General features: G+C 43.0%; 1 protein-coding gene across 3 annotated transcripts in view; it reads left to right on the top strand.

Moving 5' to 3' along the window:
• Nucleotides 1-15,663, top strand: part of ARHGEF3 (Rho guanine nucleotide exchange factor 3) — a 402,985-nt gene that overhangs the window by 130,674 nt on the left and 256,648 nt on the right. For all 3 annotated transcript variants that reach the window (XM_066351719.1, XM_066351722.1, XM_066351720.1), the window contains one exon: nucleotides 5,450-5,516. In XM_066351719.1, the coding sequence (XP_066207816.1) occupies nucleotides 5,450-5,516 (67 nt within the window). The remainder of the gene's footprint in view (nucleotides 1-5,449; nucleotides 5,517-15,663) is intronic.

Here is a 15,663-nt window from a genome sequence, read left to right as displayed (position 1 = left end):
TCATTTTTAGAGAGTGCGAGAGAGAAAGGGAGAAGAGCAGGAAGCATCAACCCCCATATGTGCCTTGCTCAGGCAAACCCAGGGTTTTGAACCAGCGACCTCAGCATTCCAGGTCAATGCCTTATCCACTGCACCACCACAGGTCAGGCAGGAGCCTCAATCTTGATTGAGCCCCTTTAGCGTGCCTCACTACCAGTCTTTTGTTATTTTTATTTTATTTTTTTAGAGACAGAGTGAGAGTCAGAGAGAGGGATAGATAGGGACAGACAGACAGGAACACAGAGAGATGAGATCAATTATCAGTTTTTTGTTGTGGCACTTTAGTTCACTGATTGCTTTCTCATATGTGCCTTCACCGTGGGGCTACAGCAGACCGAGTAACCCCTTGCACAAGCCAGCAACCTTGGGTCCAACCTGGTGAGTTTTTGCTCAAACCAGATGAGCCTGCACTCAAGCTGGTGACCTTGGGGTCTCGAACCTGGGTCCTCCGCATCCCAGTCCAAAACGCTCTATCCACTGCGCCACCGCCTGGTCAGGCTCACTACCAGTCTTTTAAGACAGTGGTCCCCAACCATTTTTGGGCCACAGACCAGTTTAATGTCAGAAAATATTTTCACAGACCGGCCTTTAGGATGGGACGGATAAGTGTATCACATGACCGAGACAAGCGTCAAGAGTGAGTCTTAGACAGATGTAACAGAGGGAATCTGGTCATTTAAAAAAAATAAAACATTGTTCAGACTTAAATATAAATAAAACAGAAATAATGTAAGTTATTTATTCTTTCTCTGTGGACTGGTACCAAATGGCCCATGGATCAGTACCGGTCCGCGGCCTGGGGGTTGGAAACCACTGTTTTAAGAAACATTTTATAAGACTTCTTGTACTGTAATCTCTCTTTCTCTAATTTTTTAAAAAACTTGGCTGTCTTTCTGTATCTGCCAAATCTCTAATGTCCAGCACTGTGCCTTGCATATAGCAGGTGCCCAGTAAGTACTGATGAATAAAGTAAAGTGTGAGCCCTCAGGATAGAGTATACAGCTCTCTGTTAGGACGCTTTCTCAACAGGACTGTACACCTGTCCCTGGCTTCCTATCAGCCCCTGCGAGGTGGGTGATCTCTGGGCAGCATTGTCTTCCTGACATCTGTGGTCAGGCTATGCTTCCTAACCACGTGTGCATGCACCAAGCACAGGCCTTGCTCACATTAGGGGCCCAAGGACTGTACACACTGTAAGTAACTTTTCTCGGCTCTGTTTAGAGGCCACTCTGTATATCTTTGTGTTGAGGAAACCTGTAGTCCCAAGTGCCATTTTCTCGCTGGGACTTTTGCTGCCAGTGTAAAGAAGAAAGAGACCCAGGACTGATTGCCCTCCTGCGGTGAGGACCTGGCCTTGACAGGCTTCTGAGAGGGAGCAGATTGTGCTGCCAGCATCCCTCATGGGTTTTATAAAGAGGCCTTCTCAGGAAAGTCGGTTTTATTCCCTGAAGCTGTCCTTCAAGGCCACCTGGGTTTGGCTGGGGAGAAGCAGGAAACTATCAGGAGACTCTTTTAGACTGTTAAATGGGAATGATCTGGAAGCCTGGTGGTGGAATGCAGAGGTGGGGGAGCTAACAAGTAGGGGCTAGCCTTCTCTCCCAGGTTTCTTGGCAATTCCCCATCCCAGGGGGTGTGACCAAGTTGCCTGAGAGTGCCCTGGATTGACAGGCTTGCTCTGATGCTTTTTCTCTGCCTAAAAGGCTTCACAGTAGGAGGCTCTGCCAAACTGAAGCCCTCCCACAAGGAACCCCCAGACTGCATTCTTTTTAAAGCATGCTCTGCTCTGTATGGTGGGGCTTCTCTTATTATTATTTTGTAATTATTATTTAAGTGAGAGGAAGGGAGATAGTGAGACAGACTCCCACATGTGCCCTAACCAGGATCTACCCAGACCCCCATCTGGGGTCAATACTTAAGTACAGAGTTATTTTTAGCATCTGAGGCTGATGCTGGGACCAGCTGAGCTATCCTCAGTGCCCAGAACTGATGCTAGAACCAATTGAGCCACTGGCTGTGAGAGGGGAAGAGGGAGGGAAGGGGGAAAGGTAGGGGGAAGAAAAGCAGGTAGTTGCTTCTCCTGTGTGCCCTGACCAGGGATCAAACCCAGGATGTCCATACACTGGGCCAATGCTCTATCCACAGAGCCAACCTGCCAGGGCCTAAGGCTGTTCTCTCTTGAGAGGGGCTACATACTCTGAAATCTGTCAGATACATCTGGGTATGAATTCCAACTTGGCTATCTACCAGCTGTGTGACTTACAGTATGTACCGTGTGTCCGTAAAGTCATAATGGACTTTTGACCGGTCACAGGAAAGCAACAAAAGACGATAGAAATGTGAAATCTGCACCAAATAAAAGGAAAACTCTCCCAGTTTCATACCTATTCAGTGCAGTTCGATGTGGGCTCACGCACAGATTTTTTAGGGCTCCTTAGGTAGCTATCTCGTATAGCCTCTACAGACTCGTCACTGACTGATGGCCTACCAGAACGGGGTTTCTCCACCAAACTGCCGGTTTCCTTCAACTGCTTATCCCACCGAGTAATGTTATTCCTATGTGGTGGCGCCTCGTTATAAACGCGCCGATATTCACGTTGCACTTTGGTCACGGATTCGAATTTAGCAAGCCACAGAACACACTGAACTTTCCTCTGTACCGTCCACATCTCAACTGGAATGGCCGTGGGCTGCTCTGCTGTATACATGGTGTTACGTCATCATCTGTGCATGCGCACATGCTGCCACATCATCCTACAGAAACTGGGAGGGTTTTCCTTTTATTTGGTGTAGATTTCACATTTCTATTGTCTTCTGTTGCTCTCCTGTGACCGGTCACAAGTGCACCATGACTTTACGGACACACTGTAGTTTAACCTCTCTGAGCTTCTGTTTCTCTCATCTGTAAAATGGGGTAATGATATCATATTATATGAAAATACATTATTATACAAAGTTGTAATATGTTATATTTTAAAATATGTAATGTCAGTTTAATGGGTTACATATTAAATACTATAATGTATAATACCAAAATAATACTATTTATTATGTATAAAAGTTATAATATAACCTAATATCTTATAACCTGTCTTATTGTTACTGTGAGACTTAGATTATATAGGCAAAGTACTTAGCACAGGCCCTGGCACATCATGTAACTTCATCACTGTTAATTTTTGTGATTGTCATTTTCTGTGAACTAAATCTTTGCTCAGAATATATTGTTGCTTTGGATGCAGTGAAGCTCATCAAAAATGATTAGTAAAGCAAAGCCCAATTATAACCTGGGAGGGGAGGGGATGGAATCCAGGGAGAAGTATTGTTGAATTCTAAGTTTTTATTTTTTTAAGGGAGAAATGTCTTTTCTGAAGAACTTAGACCAACATGTTACTTAATAGAGGATATTAAATCTAAATACCCACCCACATGTTCTCTGTTAGTCTTGAGATGTGATTAGCCTGGGGTCTTATTGTTGTATGTGTGGGGGCGGAGGCGGGTGAGGGAGAGAAGGGGCTGGATAGAAAGACACATAAGCGGGGTTCCCATCTGTGTGGTGAGTTGTCTCGGCTTTTCTGTGTCAATCCTGTGCCCCCAGTTGGAGGCTGTTCTTGGAGCCAAGATTTGGGGGGTGGGTGGCACTGTGCTAACATCTGCTGAAAACTTTGCAGTGACAGAACTGGAGTTAGAGCCCTCATCTCATCTTAACTCTAGGTGCTGGGTATTATTTCTCCTGTTCTGTGCAAAGGAATCTGAAAGCTCAAGAGATTAAGCCTCTTGCTCAGGATCACACAGCTAATAAAACATGATGGAATTTGAGATCAGACAGCTGAGATTAGAATCCTGATTTTGCCCGTGTGATGATAGTAACATCATTTATCCTTGGGTCTCCATTTTCCTTTTTCCTTTTTTTTTTTTTTTTTTTACAGAGACAGAGAGAGAGTCAGAGAGAGGGATAGACAGACTGGAACGGAGAGATGAGAAGCATCGATCATTAGTTTTTTGTTTCAACACCTTAGTTGTTCATTGATTGCTTTCTCATATGTGCCTTGACCATGGGCCTTCAGCAGACTGAGTAACCCCTTGCTCGAGCCAGCGACCTTGGGTCCAAGCTAGTGAGCTTTTGCTCAAACCAGATGAGCCTGCGCTCAAGCTAGCGATCTTGGGGTCTCGAACCTGGGTCCGCATCCCAGTCCGACGCTCTATCCACTGCGCCACCGCCCGGTCAGGTGCCGTTTTCTTATCTACTGAATGGTTACAATACTGAACCCTGGCTTACAGTGTAAGTGTCTGTGAGATTAACTTTATGAAGTATTAGCATATGCTGTTTTAACTACTCAATACCCATTAGCTGCTGCTATTATAGAAATTACCTTGTATTTTATCTCTTGTGTGTGGTAGAGCCAATCAAGATTTTTACTCAGGCCCGACATCCTGCAAAGCCTGCCCTGTAGTCACTGCGAGCACCCTGCCTGTGGCACTGCCAACTTTGGCAGAGAGGGTAAGGAAAGGTGTGACTGTCATGTAAAGAACCAGCACCACCCTTTTGGTGGAGCAGTGACTAAGATCCTCAGGAAAAGTCCAAGGGGGCCTTTTTTCATGGATATTTTTCAGTGAGATGGTACCAAGCACACATGAGGTTGGAATATCTGTGCTGACAGACGTAACATTTTGGGTAGGACAAAAAGATGTTGTAAATAGTGTTTCAGTTGGTATGTTGGCAGCCACAAAATTGGATTCACTTCCCAAGACAGAAGGAAGGTGTCCCTGGTGAGCCTGGTGCTGCCAGCACATCGCTGCACTTTCCTTCCCCGGTCACCTGCCCCGCACGCTGACCGGAGGAAGCTGCCCCGGTCATGTCTGAGGAGGTTGGTTCATGTGGAGAGATTAATAGGTGAAGAAACTGGTTCCGACTTGTTAGGCAGCGGCTCCATGTCCTGTCAGTTGTCCCTTTAGTGTCTGGAGCTCAGCTGTGGCCTGTGTGGAGGTGCTGGACTCCCCAGTGTGTGTGTGATGGCGGAGCTTTCCAGGCTGAGCCCAAGCTGTACACCTCACTGATGGCATCCTGGCGGGCTTGTTTGTGTGTGAGGAATAAAGATCAATGTTGGGAGTATGGTCTGGCTTTTGATTGCATCCAGTTTGAATTTTCCTGTGTATTTTATTTTTTAAGGGAGAGGGGTTGACTATTTTAAGGGATTCTAGAGCTTTCCTCTTGCCGGACTGGGAGAGAGTTTGGAGTACATTTCCTGTCCGAGATTGCAAGGCTGTGGACAGCACCTCGGCCACCTGTACCTGGGCCACCCCACCCCCAAGCTCCTGTTTTTGATAAAGCTGCCTCGAAAGCCTGTGATTTCCTCTGAATACCTAACCAGTGACTAACAAACACGTTGTCTTTTCTTTTCTCCTTTTTTAGGCCTAAGTGGCAGCGGCAAAACTCCTTTCCCATGTTTTCCTCTCCTAAAACCTGGAACTTCAGAGGGGTAAGTGTTGTCCCTGGGTGTGTCCTATCCTAGAAGCTCTGGAAAGAACACAGGTCGGCCTGACTGATCCATCTCCATGGGGGAAGCTCCTGGGTGCTCCCACTTGGGAAAGTCATACTTGCATCAGCAGCTGTGGTTTAATTAACAAACATAAATGGCCCGATTAATGTCTGCTGATGTTTGCTTGTCCTGAAAGTCTTGGGCTACTGGAAGCATCTTTGAAGAAGCCCAGAGGTGTCAGGGGTGATGAGGTGGGCATTGTGGCACTTTCCTTGGGAACACGGAGGGAACCAGTACACAGTGAAGGAAAATGAAATCAGAAATGTAGATTCCGTTAATACATAGATTTATGATTTGGGGTGGTGAGGGAGTGGGGAGGGGGCTTAATTTTCAGAAGTCTTTAAGCTTTAGAGATTTTAAAGGTATTAATAAATTCTCCTAGTCACAAAGTCATAGATATTTAGAGGAAAGGTCAGATCTAACCTTCTTTTGATGCAAAGTTTTCTTCCTTAGCTCAGTAGTGATAACAGTAATAATAGTAATAAAGTATATGGAGGCCCTACTGTGTGCTAAAATGAATACTAGCTCTAACCTCACAAACAGACCTTTGCATGTATAAAGAATGTTCAAACACTGTTTCACCACCAGGCCTTTGTATGCCTTGTCCCTTCTGCCCCGAATGCTGTCCCCTGCTGCCTAGCACCACAGCCCTACACACACTGCAGCTCATCCAGCCACCTTATCCATTGAGTCTAAACCTTCACATCTCCTCCTGTGGGAAGCCATCATGACCACCCTCTGATTCTGAGCTAGAGGACCCTTCTATGGACACCTGAACTTTCTTCTCATTGTTAAGATTGTTAGTGAGTACTTACTGAAATTTAGGTTAGGAATTCCCAAACATCAGGTGTGTGGAGACCTTCTCATTCTCTCTTGTTAATTGCTGTATCTGTGGTTCTAGCGTAATAGATGGCACATACATGCTGAATTAATTTGTGTAATGAATGAAGGGAATGAATGAATGAATGAATAGATCCACTTCAGATTGTGTTTCAAATTCAAGTCTTTAGTTTTTTCAGCACTGTTTTTTGGTTCAATTCATCTTTAATATCCCACACAGATCTCAGTCATTTTCCTCAGGTCTTATTTAAAATATATAGATCACGGCTCTATTTTAGCTAAGTTGACAATATGCTTTTCATTGAGTACAAGGAGAAAGGTGTTGATCTCTTTAGTAGATGTTCATGTCATACTGAATATGTCATGTAACTCCTAACTTTATGGCTTTGTGGATAAGATCCCCATTTCTTAAAGTATGTCCAATTGGATGATCATAACCATTAAGTGAAAAAAGACGTGTGGTCAATAAACTTGGGATACACTGAAAGCACCAAGTTAAATGTGTCCCTTGCTGCAGGACTTGTCAGGACCTTTGATGTGTGATGTGTAGGAGAACCACATGAAAGAGAGCTGATGCATTTGTAGCATTTCCCAAAGTTGTTGACCATAAACCTTTTGTTGACAAAATAGTTTATACACACTTTAGAATAGTTGACATTAATTGTTCATTTTGAACTATGGGGAAATTAGACCTACTGTGAGCAAACTGGCTTTTTTGAAAGTATTTATTTACTTTCTCTTTCTACCCTTCCTTCAGTGTATCCTACTTTCCTTCTTTATCAGTGATGGTCACTACCCAAGGCGAGGGGTGCATAGGGTGACCAGTACCACAAGCGTGCCTGGGACGGTCCTGATTTTAGCACTGAAAGTCCCATGTCTTGGGAAACTCTTTTAATTCTGGGCAAACTGGGACAATTGATTACCCTACATGTGGCTCTGAGACCTCTTCAACTCTTTCCCCTTGAAATATGTTTTGTGAATTCTGGTTCATAGAACTTGCTCCTGAAAAGGAACTGGTTAGACCCACACTTCGTTTAAGTGTGACTCTTTGTTGGCTGTGTTCTTGCAATGGTACCATTTAAAGTTAGTAATTCACAGTAGGAGATAAAACTCATTGCCCCTGGCTAACTGAAGCCAGGTAGGTGACAGAATTTACTGCAATGCTGATTTCATCTTTGTATCAGCCCTCAGCTTCTTAGTCAACTCATAAGATTTTCCCAAGTAGTTAGAATTATTGGAGTGAAAGGGCTCTGGTAGGTGGTTAGGTCAGTTATGGTGTTTACCATAGCCTCTTGTCCTTACTTTGACTTCTGGCCCCTGGGGCTTATTGGTAAAGTTAGGCAAACTGGCATCAAGATATATCAGAGTGAGGTGGTTTGGAGCCTTGGTCAGTTGCCTGATTCTTCTATGGCCAAATCAATCTTTCTCCACCTCAGAGCATAATTCTGCATGACATGGGGTGGAAGGGAACCCAACCAGGTGGGAGCACTCATGCCCGGCCAGGACATGCTTTGTAACCGTCATTATGGTGATTGCAGCTGAAGAACAAGAAAGACTCAGAATGCCAGCATGAAGACATCTGAGTCATTATCCAGCTGATACATGTCCTATAATGAAGTGTGACTCCCAGGCCTGTTAGACTGAGCTTTGCTTGCTGTCCTCGGGCTTTGTATGAACACTTTTGTTTTCTCCTTTGCTGAGAATGTAAGGTTTTAGAATCTCTGTGCTAGCAAATTTCCTATACTTATGTGTATGGCAGAGAAAACCAGTATAAGCATTTGGAATTCCATCCCTCTTGAGCTTGTTGTGTTAGTTCACCCAGTCCTGGGCATTTGTGGATTTCGGGGTGGGAGGGGAGAAGAGTGGTGAGAAGTGGGTTGGAGAGAGTTAGCGGAGTAGGGGCTGAACACTTTCAGCCAGTGGAAGGGAGACACGTGCGGGCGGTGGAGAGCCACCACTGGGCACAAGGGAGCAAGGACTGGTCAGCGGCTTAGGGAGGAAACATTTTAGAAAAAGAGTTTCAAAATAATTTTAAGGAAAGTTTTTTTTTCACTTTGTATTGTAACTCCCTCTTGGTCTTCCCGGAAACGTTCACTGCAGATCTGTATTACTCCGCAAGGCTTTAGGAGCAGCATCTGCAGTTTTCCTTTTTTTTTGGCTGGAGTGTTTAGCTGGAGAGGGGCTCAGGAAGAGCTGATGATAACCTAGATGTCGCACGCGTCCCTTCTATCTCCCAAGCACTTTAGCCCTTTAACGATTGTTGTTGGTGTTAACTGCAGGTTGTGGTCTTTGGTTCCCATGCTGGTTGAAGGAGACAGTGGCCCTGGGTGTTACTGCCCATTGAGGACTTACTTCCCTGCACTCCCAGCAAAGGTGGTGCTTTCACCAGACCCATGGGTGCTACAGATACGTTCATGGAGATAAGCCAAGGCAATGGTCTTGGTTGGAGCAGTTATGGTCAGAACAAATGAAATCAGAACAGAATGGTGGGAATGAGAAGGTGGGACCTAAAGAGCTCTGGGTTTCTTGCTCTGAGACAGCTCCTCTTTCAGGTCCCCGTCTGTTTGGGCCAGTGCTGAGCTCAAAATTTCTATCCTTCCTTGTGAAAATATTTGGTACAGTTCCTCCAGTTAGTTAAGGAAAAGAGAGAGAGAGAGAGGACAGAGAGACTTGGGTAGGCAACTTATACTAGAAATGTGAAAATTGAAAATTTCAGGAGCACAACTTCTGCCACTGTCTGTTGGTTAGCTAGGAAAGACTTCTCGAGATCTACTATGTGTAAGGCATTGCATTCGGTTTCAATTAAATATCAACCAAATTTAAGGGCTGGGCTCATCTTGTCTCTTTCTCCAGTGCCTGGTTTTTACTCTTGCTTAGGCCACTTGGGAAGAAAATTTTAAGACTCTGGAACCTTCTAACGGACTTTGGACCTTGTAGCCCCACCTTTTAATTTTCAAATAATTAAAAATGGACTACTGTATTACTCAGGAATCTTTCAGTTACAAGTGATAGAAACACAGTTACAACGGGTGCAAATGGAAAGGGGAGTTGATTGGTTGATTTGACGAGAGCGGTAAGATGAGTGGGTCTGAGGTCCAGTGGTGTTCAGGGATACTCCCTCTCAGCTTTGTCACTCTTGGAGCATTGGTCTTATCTTGGCCAACTGTATGTGGACTTTTTTGGAGAGGATGATCACAAGTAGCCATGCATTCCCAGAGAAAAGAGAGAAGTGTTTGTTTCCAGGGTCCACATATGAAATTCTGTGTAGGACTCTGATTGTCCTGGCTTAGGTCACATCCCTTGACGAATCACTGTTGTCAACAGGATGGGACAGGCCTTGGTCACATGCTCCCTCTGAGGGAGCTGGATGGATAGGGTTTGTGATTGACAGCTGCTCTAAGCCACTTACAGTATTTTTTGCTCCGTAAGATGCACCTGACCATAAGACACATCTAGTGTTTTAAGGAAGAAAATAAGAAAAAAAAATATTCTGAACCAAATGGTGTGTTAAAATACTTAATAAAACGCCGTATTTTTTGCTCCATAAGACACATGGGCAAGCCCTGGCCGGTTGGCTCAGTGGTAGAGCATCGGCCCTGCGTGTGGAAGTCCTGGGTTTGATTCCCGGCCAGGACACACAGGAGAAGTGCCCATCTGCTCCTCCACCCTTCCCCCTCTCCTTTCTCTCTATCTTTCTCTTCCCCTCCCACAGCCAAGGCTCTATGGAAGCAAAGTTGGCCCGGGTGCTGAGGATGGCTTCATGGCCTCCACCTCAGGCACTAGAATGGCTCCTGTTGCAATGGAGCAATGCCCCACATGGGCAAAGCATCGCCCCCTGGTGGGCATGCCTGGTGGATCCCAGTCGGACACATGCGGGAGTCTATCTGTTTGTGTCCCCCCCCCCCGGCTTCTCATTTCTGGGGGGAAAAAAAAGACACATGGGCATTTTCCCCTCCAGTTTTGGGGGGGGGAAATGTGCATCTTATGCAGCAAAAAGTACAGTACTTGAAGTAAGGAAGAGTTACTTGCTCCAAGGAAGAGTTTGGTACTGTACCCACTAGGTAGTTGGTTCCTAGACAGACAAGAAATAATGGTGATTGCTCTTAGGGTCACTCAGAGGTGGGAGATCAGGACTAGAACCTTGTCTTCTGACAATACTATGTGCCTGCTCCACACTGCCTTGGCATATTCTAGTCCTGCGTTTGGAAGGAAGTTGGCAAAACCTCAGTGTAACAAACCTGAGTGTTCCTTGCAAATCAGACCGAAAGGCTCTGACATGAATAACTACAGGGAGGGACAGAGTCTCTGGTCCTTGAGAATACTGCTCAGGCAGTGTCACTGTGGCCTTCCCACGTCTCCTGTGCCACAGAGGGAATCGCAGCTTTCTCTTCTCCACCAGCCTCTGTTTATACCTTTACCTCCATTTATTGAGCATTGGTTCCAGGCAAGACTGTGGCAGGCCTGCATGATAGATAGTGTTTATTCCCATTTCAGGGAGAAGGAAACTGAGCCCCACATTTGCTAACTTGCTTAAAATCACAGCCAAAGTAAGTGGCAGAGCTAGAACTTGAATTCAGGATTGTCTGTCCCAGACCAATGGAGCATATACCACCTCTTTAAAGCAAGGCTGAAGATGTACCTTTCTTCAAAGAAGGTTAGACATGATGATCTTTGTGAGAGTGTTAGAAACAAGGGAGATCCTATGGTCAACTTTTCATCACCTGGAATTCCTTTTAAGTCTCTCTACTTCCTTGGACTGTAAAGTTTTTATCTTTTCTAGTATATTTGTGAAAAAATAATTTATCACCTCAAATTGTATCAGTGAGTATGAAAACAATATAACAGCTTCATTAATCCTAGGTAACTCACCACTAGCATTTCACTGTGTTGAGTGCTTTAAGCATATGTTATTTCCCAGAATAATCCCAAGAGGAAGATGTGATTTGAGCCTCATTCTCCTTTTAGAGATGAGGAGATAGAGCATTTTAATTTTTTTTTTTTTCTGATAGCAGAATACAACAAAGTTAGCAGTTTGAGACAACATGTATTCATTAGCACACAGTTCTGTAAGTCAGAAGTTTGGCCAAGGCATGGCTGGGTTCTCTGCTCAGAGTATCACAAGACTTAAATCAAGGTGATGAATAGCATGGAGTCTCATCTGAGGCTCAGGGGCCTCTTACAAGCTTGTTCAGGGTATTGGAAGAATTTAGTTCCTTGTGGTTGTAGGACTGAGGTCACTGTTCCTTTGCAAGCTGTCAGCTGGAGGGTCCCTTTTAGCTCCTAGAGGCTATGCTCAGGTCCTTACCGTGTGGCGCCTTCCATCTTCAAAGCCAGTAATAGAGAATCTCTCTCATACCAAATATCTCTTACCCTTTGCACCTCGTTTACTTGAGGAAGAGCCCAGTTCCTGTTTAAGGGTTCACCAGATTAGATTAGGCTATTTCTTTTGATTATCTAAAACAGTGTTTCCCAACCTTTTTTGTGCCATGCCCCACCTTAACCTTTCTAAAATTTTTATGTCCCCTCCCTATGTAACATACATAATTTTTAACATTAAAAAATTGATTTGTTCACTTAATAAACATAAATGATAGGTTCTAGGAAGAAATCACTATGAAATTGTTAACAAAACACAGTAAGTAAAATTTCAAAACATATAATGAAAAACAGAAATTTAAATTCCAAATAATTTTAATACAGATTTTTCCATATTAATTTATTATTATTATTATTTATTTTTTTGTATTTTTCTGAAGCTGGAAACGGGGAGAGACAGACAGACTCCTGCATGCGCCCGACTGGGATCCACCCAGCACGCCCACCAGGGGCGACACTCTGCCCACCAGGGGGCAATGCTCTGCCCCTCCGGGGCGTCGCTCTGCTGTGACCAGAGCCACTCTAGCGCCTGGGGCAGAGGCCAAGGAGCCATCCCCAGCGCCCGGGCCATCTTTGCTCCAATGGAGCCTTGGCTGCGGGAGGGGAAGAGAGAGACAGAGAGAAAGGAGGGGTGGGGGTGGAGAAGCAAATGGGCGCTTCTCCTATGTGCCCTGGCCGGGAATCAAACCCGGGTCCCCTGCCCGCCAGGCCGACGCTCTACTGCTGAGCCAACTGGCCAGGGACTAATTTATTATTTTAATTTAGTGTGATCCTTGCGCTTGATGCTTGCTGCACAGAGATTTTATATTAGGTTCCAATTTGGTTAGCTTTAGTCTCAAGTCTCCACATTGTGTTATATCCAGCCGATTTCTTTTTTTTTACCAGTAAATCATTTACAGCACTAAATCCACATTCAGCTAAAAATGAAGATGGAAACGGTAGCAATAGTTTTCTTGCACATTTGGTTGAATTTGGGTATTTGATTTCTGTTTCCTCACAAAGCCATGCCATCGCTCCTTTGATATTAAATAAAACTTTAACTGACTCATCATTTTGCAATTCTGCGAGCTCTTCTTTTTTTTTTTTTTTTTTTTTTTTTTTTTTTTATATATATAATTTTATTTTTTTAATGGGGTGACATCAATAAATCAGGATACATATATTCAAAAGATAACAAGTCCAGGTTATCTTGTCGTTCAATTATGTTGCATACCCACCACCCAAAGTCAGATTGTCCTCTGTCACCTTCTATCTTGTTTTCTTTGTGCCCCTCCCCACCCCCTATCCCTCTCCCATTCCCCCCTCCCCCCCCGTAACCACCACACTCTTATAAATGTCTCTTAGTTTCACTATTATGTCCCACCTACGTATGGAATAATACAGTTCCTGTTTTTTTCTGATTTACTTATTTCGCTTCGTATCATGTTATCAAGATCCACCATTTTGCTTGTAAATGTTCCGATGTCATCATTTCTTATGGCTGAGTAGTATTCCATAGTGTATATGTGCCACATCTTCTTTATCCAGTCATCTATTGATGGGCTTTTTGGTTGTTTCCATTGTCCTGGCCACTGTGAACAAATGCTGCAAATAAACATGGGGCTGCATGTGTCTTTACGTATCAATGTTTCTGAGTTTTTTGGGATATATACCCAGTAGAGGGATTGCTGGGGTCATAAGGTAGTTCTATTTTCAGTTTTTTGAGAACCACCATACTTTCTTCCATAATGGGTTGTACCACTTTACATTCCCAACCAACAGTGTATGAGGGTTCCTTTTTCTCACACAGCCTCTCCAACATTTGCTGTTACCTGACTTGCTAATTAACAGCTAATCGAAACAGGTGTGAGGTGGTATCTCATTGCGTTTTTGATTTGCATTTCTCTAATAGCTAAAGAAGATGAGCATCTTTTCATATATCTGTTGGCCATTTGTATTTCTTCCTGGGAGAAGTGTCTATTCATATCCTCTTCCCATTTTTTTTATTGGATTGTTTGTTTGTTTGTTGTTGAGTTTTATGAGTTCTTTGTATATTTTGGATATTAGGCCCTTATCTGAGCTGTCGTTTGAAAAAATCATTTCCCATTTAGTTGGCTTTCTGTTTATTATTGTTATCAGTTTCTCTTGCTGAGCAAAAACTTCTTAGTCTGATGTAGTCCCCATTCATTAATTTTTTCCTTCACTTCTCTTGCCATTGGAGTCAAATTCATAAAATGCTCTTTAAAACCCAGGTCCCTGAGTTGAGTACCTATGTCTTCTTCTATGTACTTAATTGTTTCAGGTCTTATGTTTAGATCTTTGATCCATTTTGAGTTAATTTTTTGTACAGGGGAGAGACTGTAGTCCAGTTTCATTCTTTTGCATGTGGCTTTCCCAGTTTTCCCAGCACCATTTATTGAAGAGGCTTTCTTTTCTCCATTGTGTGTTGTTGGCCCCTTTATCAAAAATTATTTGACTATATATATGTGGTTTTAATTTCTGGACTTTCTATTCTGTTCCATTGGTCTGAGTGTCTATTTTTCTGCCAATACCATGCTGTTTTGATTGTCGTGGCCTATAATAGAGTTTGAAGTCAGGTATTGAAATGCCCCCAGCTTCATTCTTTTTCTTTAGGATTGCTTTGGCTATTCGGGGTTTTTTATAGTTCATATAAATCTGATGATTTTTTGCTCTATTTCTTTAAAAAATGTCATTGGAAGTTTGATGGGAATTGCATTAAATTTGTATATTGCTTTGGGTAATATAGCCATCTTGATTATATTTATTCTTCCTAGCCAAGAACAAGGTATATTCTTCCCTCTCATTATATCTTTTTCGATTTCCCTTAACAAGGGTTTATAGTTTTCATTATATAAGTCCTTTACATTCTTTGTTATGTTTATTCCTAAGTATTTTATTTTTTTTGTTGCAATCGTGAAGGGGATTATTCTTTTGAGTTCCTTCTCAGTTGTTTCATTGTTGGCATATAGAAAGGCTATTGACTTCTGTATGTTAATTTTGTATCCTGCGACCTTACTGTATTGGCTTATTGTTTCTAGTAGTCTTTTTGTGGATTCTTTGGGGTTTTCGATGTATAGTATCATATCATCTGCAAAAAGCGATACCTTTACTTCTTCTTTTCCGATATGGATACCTTTTATTTCTTTGTCTTGTCTGATTGCTCTGGCTAGAACCTCTAGTACCACATTAAATAAGAGTGGAGAGAGTGGACAACCCTGTCTTGTTCCTGATTTAAGGGGGAAAGCCTTCAGTTTAGTGCCATTTAATATGATGTTAGCTGATGGTTTATCATATATGGCCTTTATCATGTTGAGATATTTTCCTTCTATACCCATTTTGTTGAGAGTCTTAAACATAAAATTGTGTTGTATTTTATCGAAAGCCTTTTCTGCGTCTATTGATAAGATCATGTGGTTTTTGTTCTTTGTTTTGTTGATATGGTGTATTACATTAACCGTTTTACGTATGTTGAACCATCCTTGAGATTCTGGGATGAATCCCACTTGATCATGATGTATTATTTTTTTAATATGTTGTTGTATTCGATTTGCTAGTATTTTGTTTAGTATTTTAGCATCTGTATTCATTAGAGATATTGGTCTGTAGTTTTCTTTTTTTGTGCCATCCTTGCCTGGTTTTGGTATGAGGGTTATGTTGGCTTCGTAAAATGTGTTTGGAAGTATTGCTTCTTCTTCAATTTTTTGGAAGACTTTGAGTAGAATAGGAACCAAGTCTTCTTTGAATGTTTGATAAAATTCGCTGGTATAGCCGTCAGGGCCTGGACTTTTATTTTTGGGGAGGGTTTTTAATGGTTTTTTCTATTTCTTCTCTACTGATAGGTCTGTTTAGGCTTTCTGCTTCTTCTTGACTC

The sequence above is a fragment of the Saccopteryx leptura genome, chromosome 10 (genome assembly GCF_036850995.1).
Source record: "Saccopteryx leptura isolate mSacLep1 chromosome 10, mSacLep1_pri_phased_curated, whole genome shotgun sequence".
Classification (NCBI taxonomy): Eukaryota; Metazoa; Chordata; class Mammalia; order Chiroptera; family Emballonuridae; genus Saccopteryx; species Saccopteryx leptura.
The sequence above is the reverse complement of the archived record's forward strand: the minus strand, read 5'-3'. Positions and strand labels throughout refer to the sequence as shown.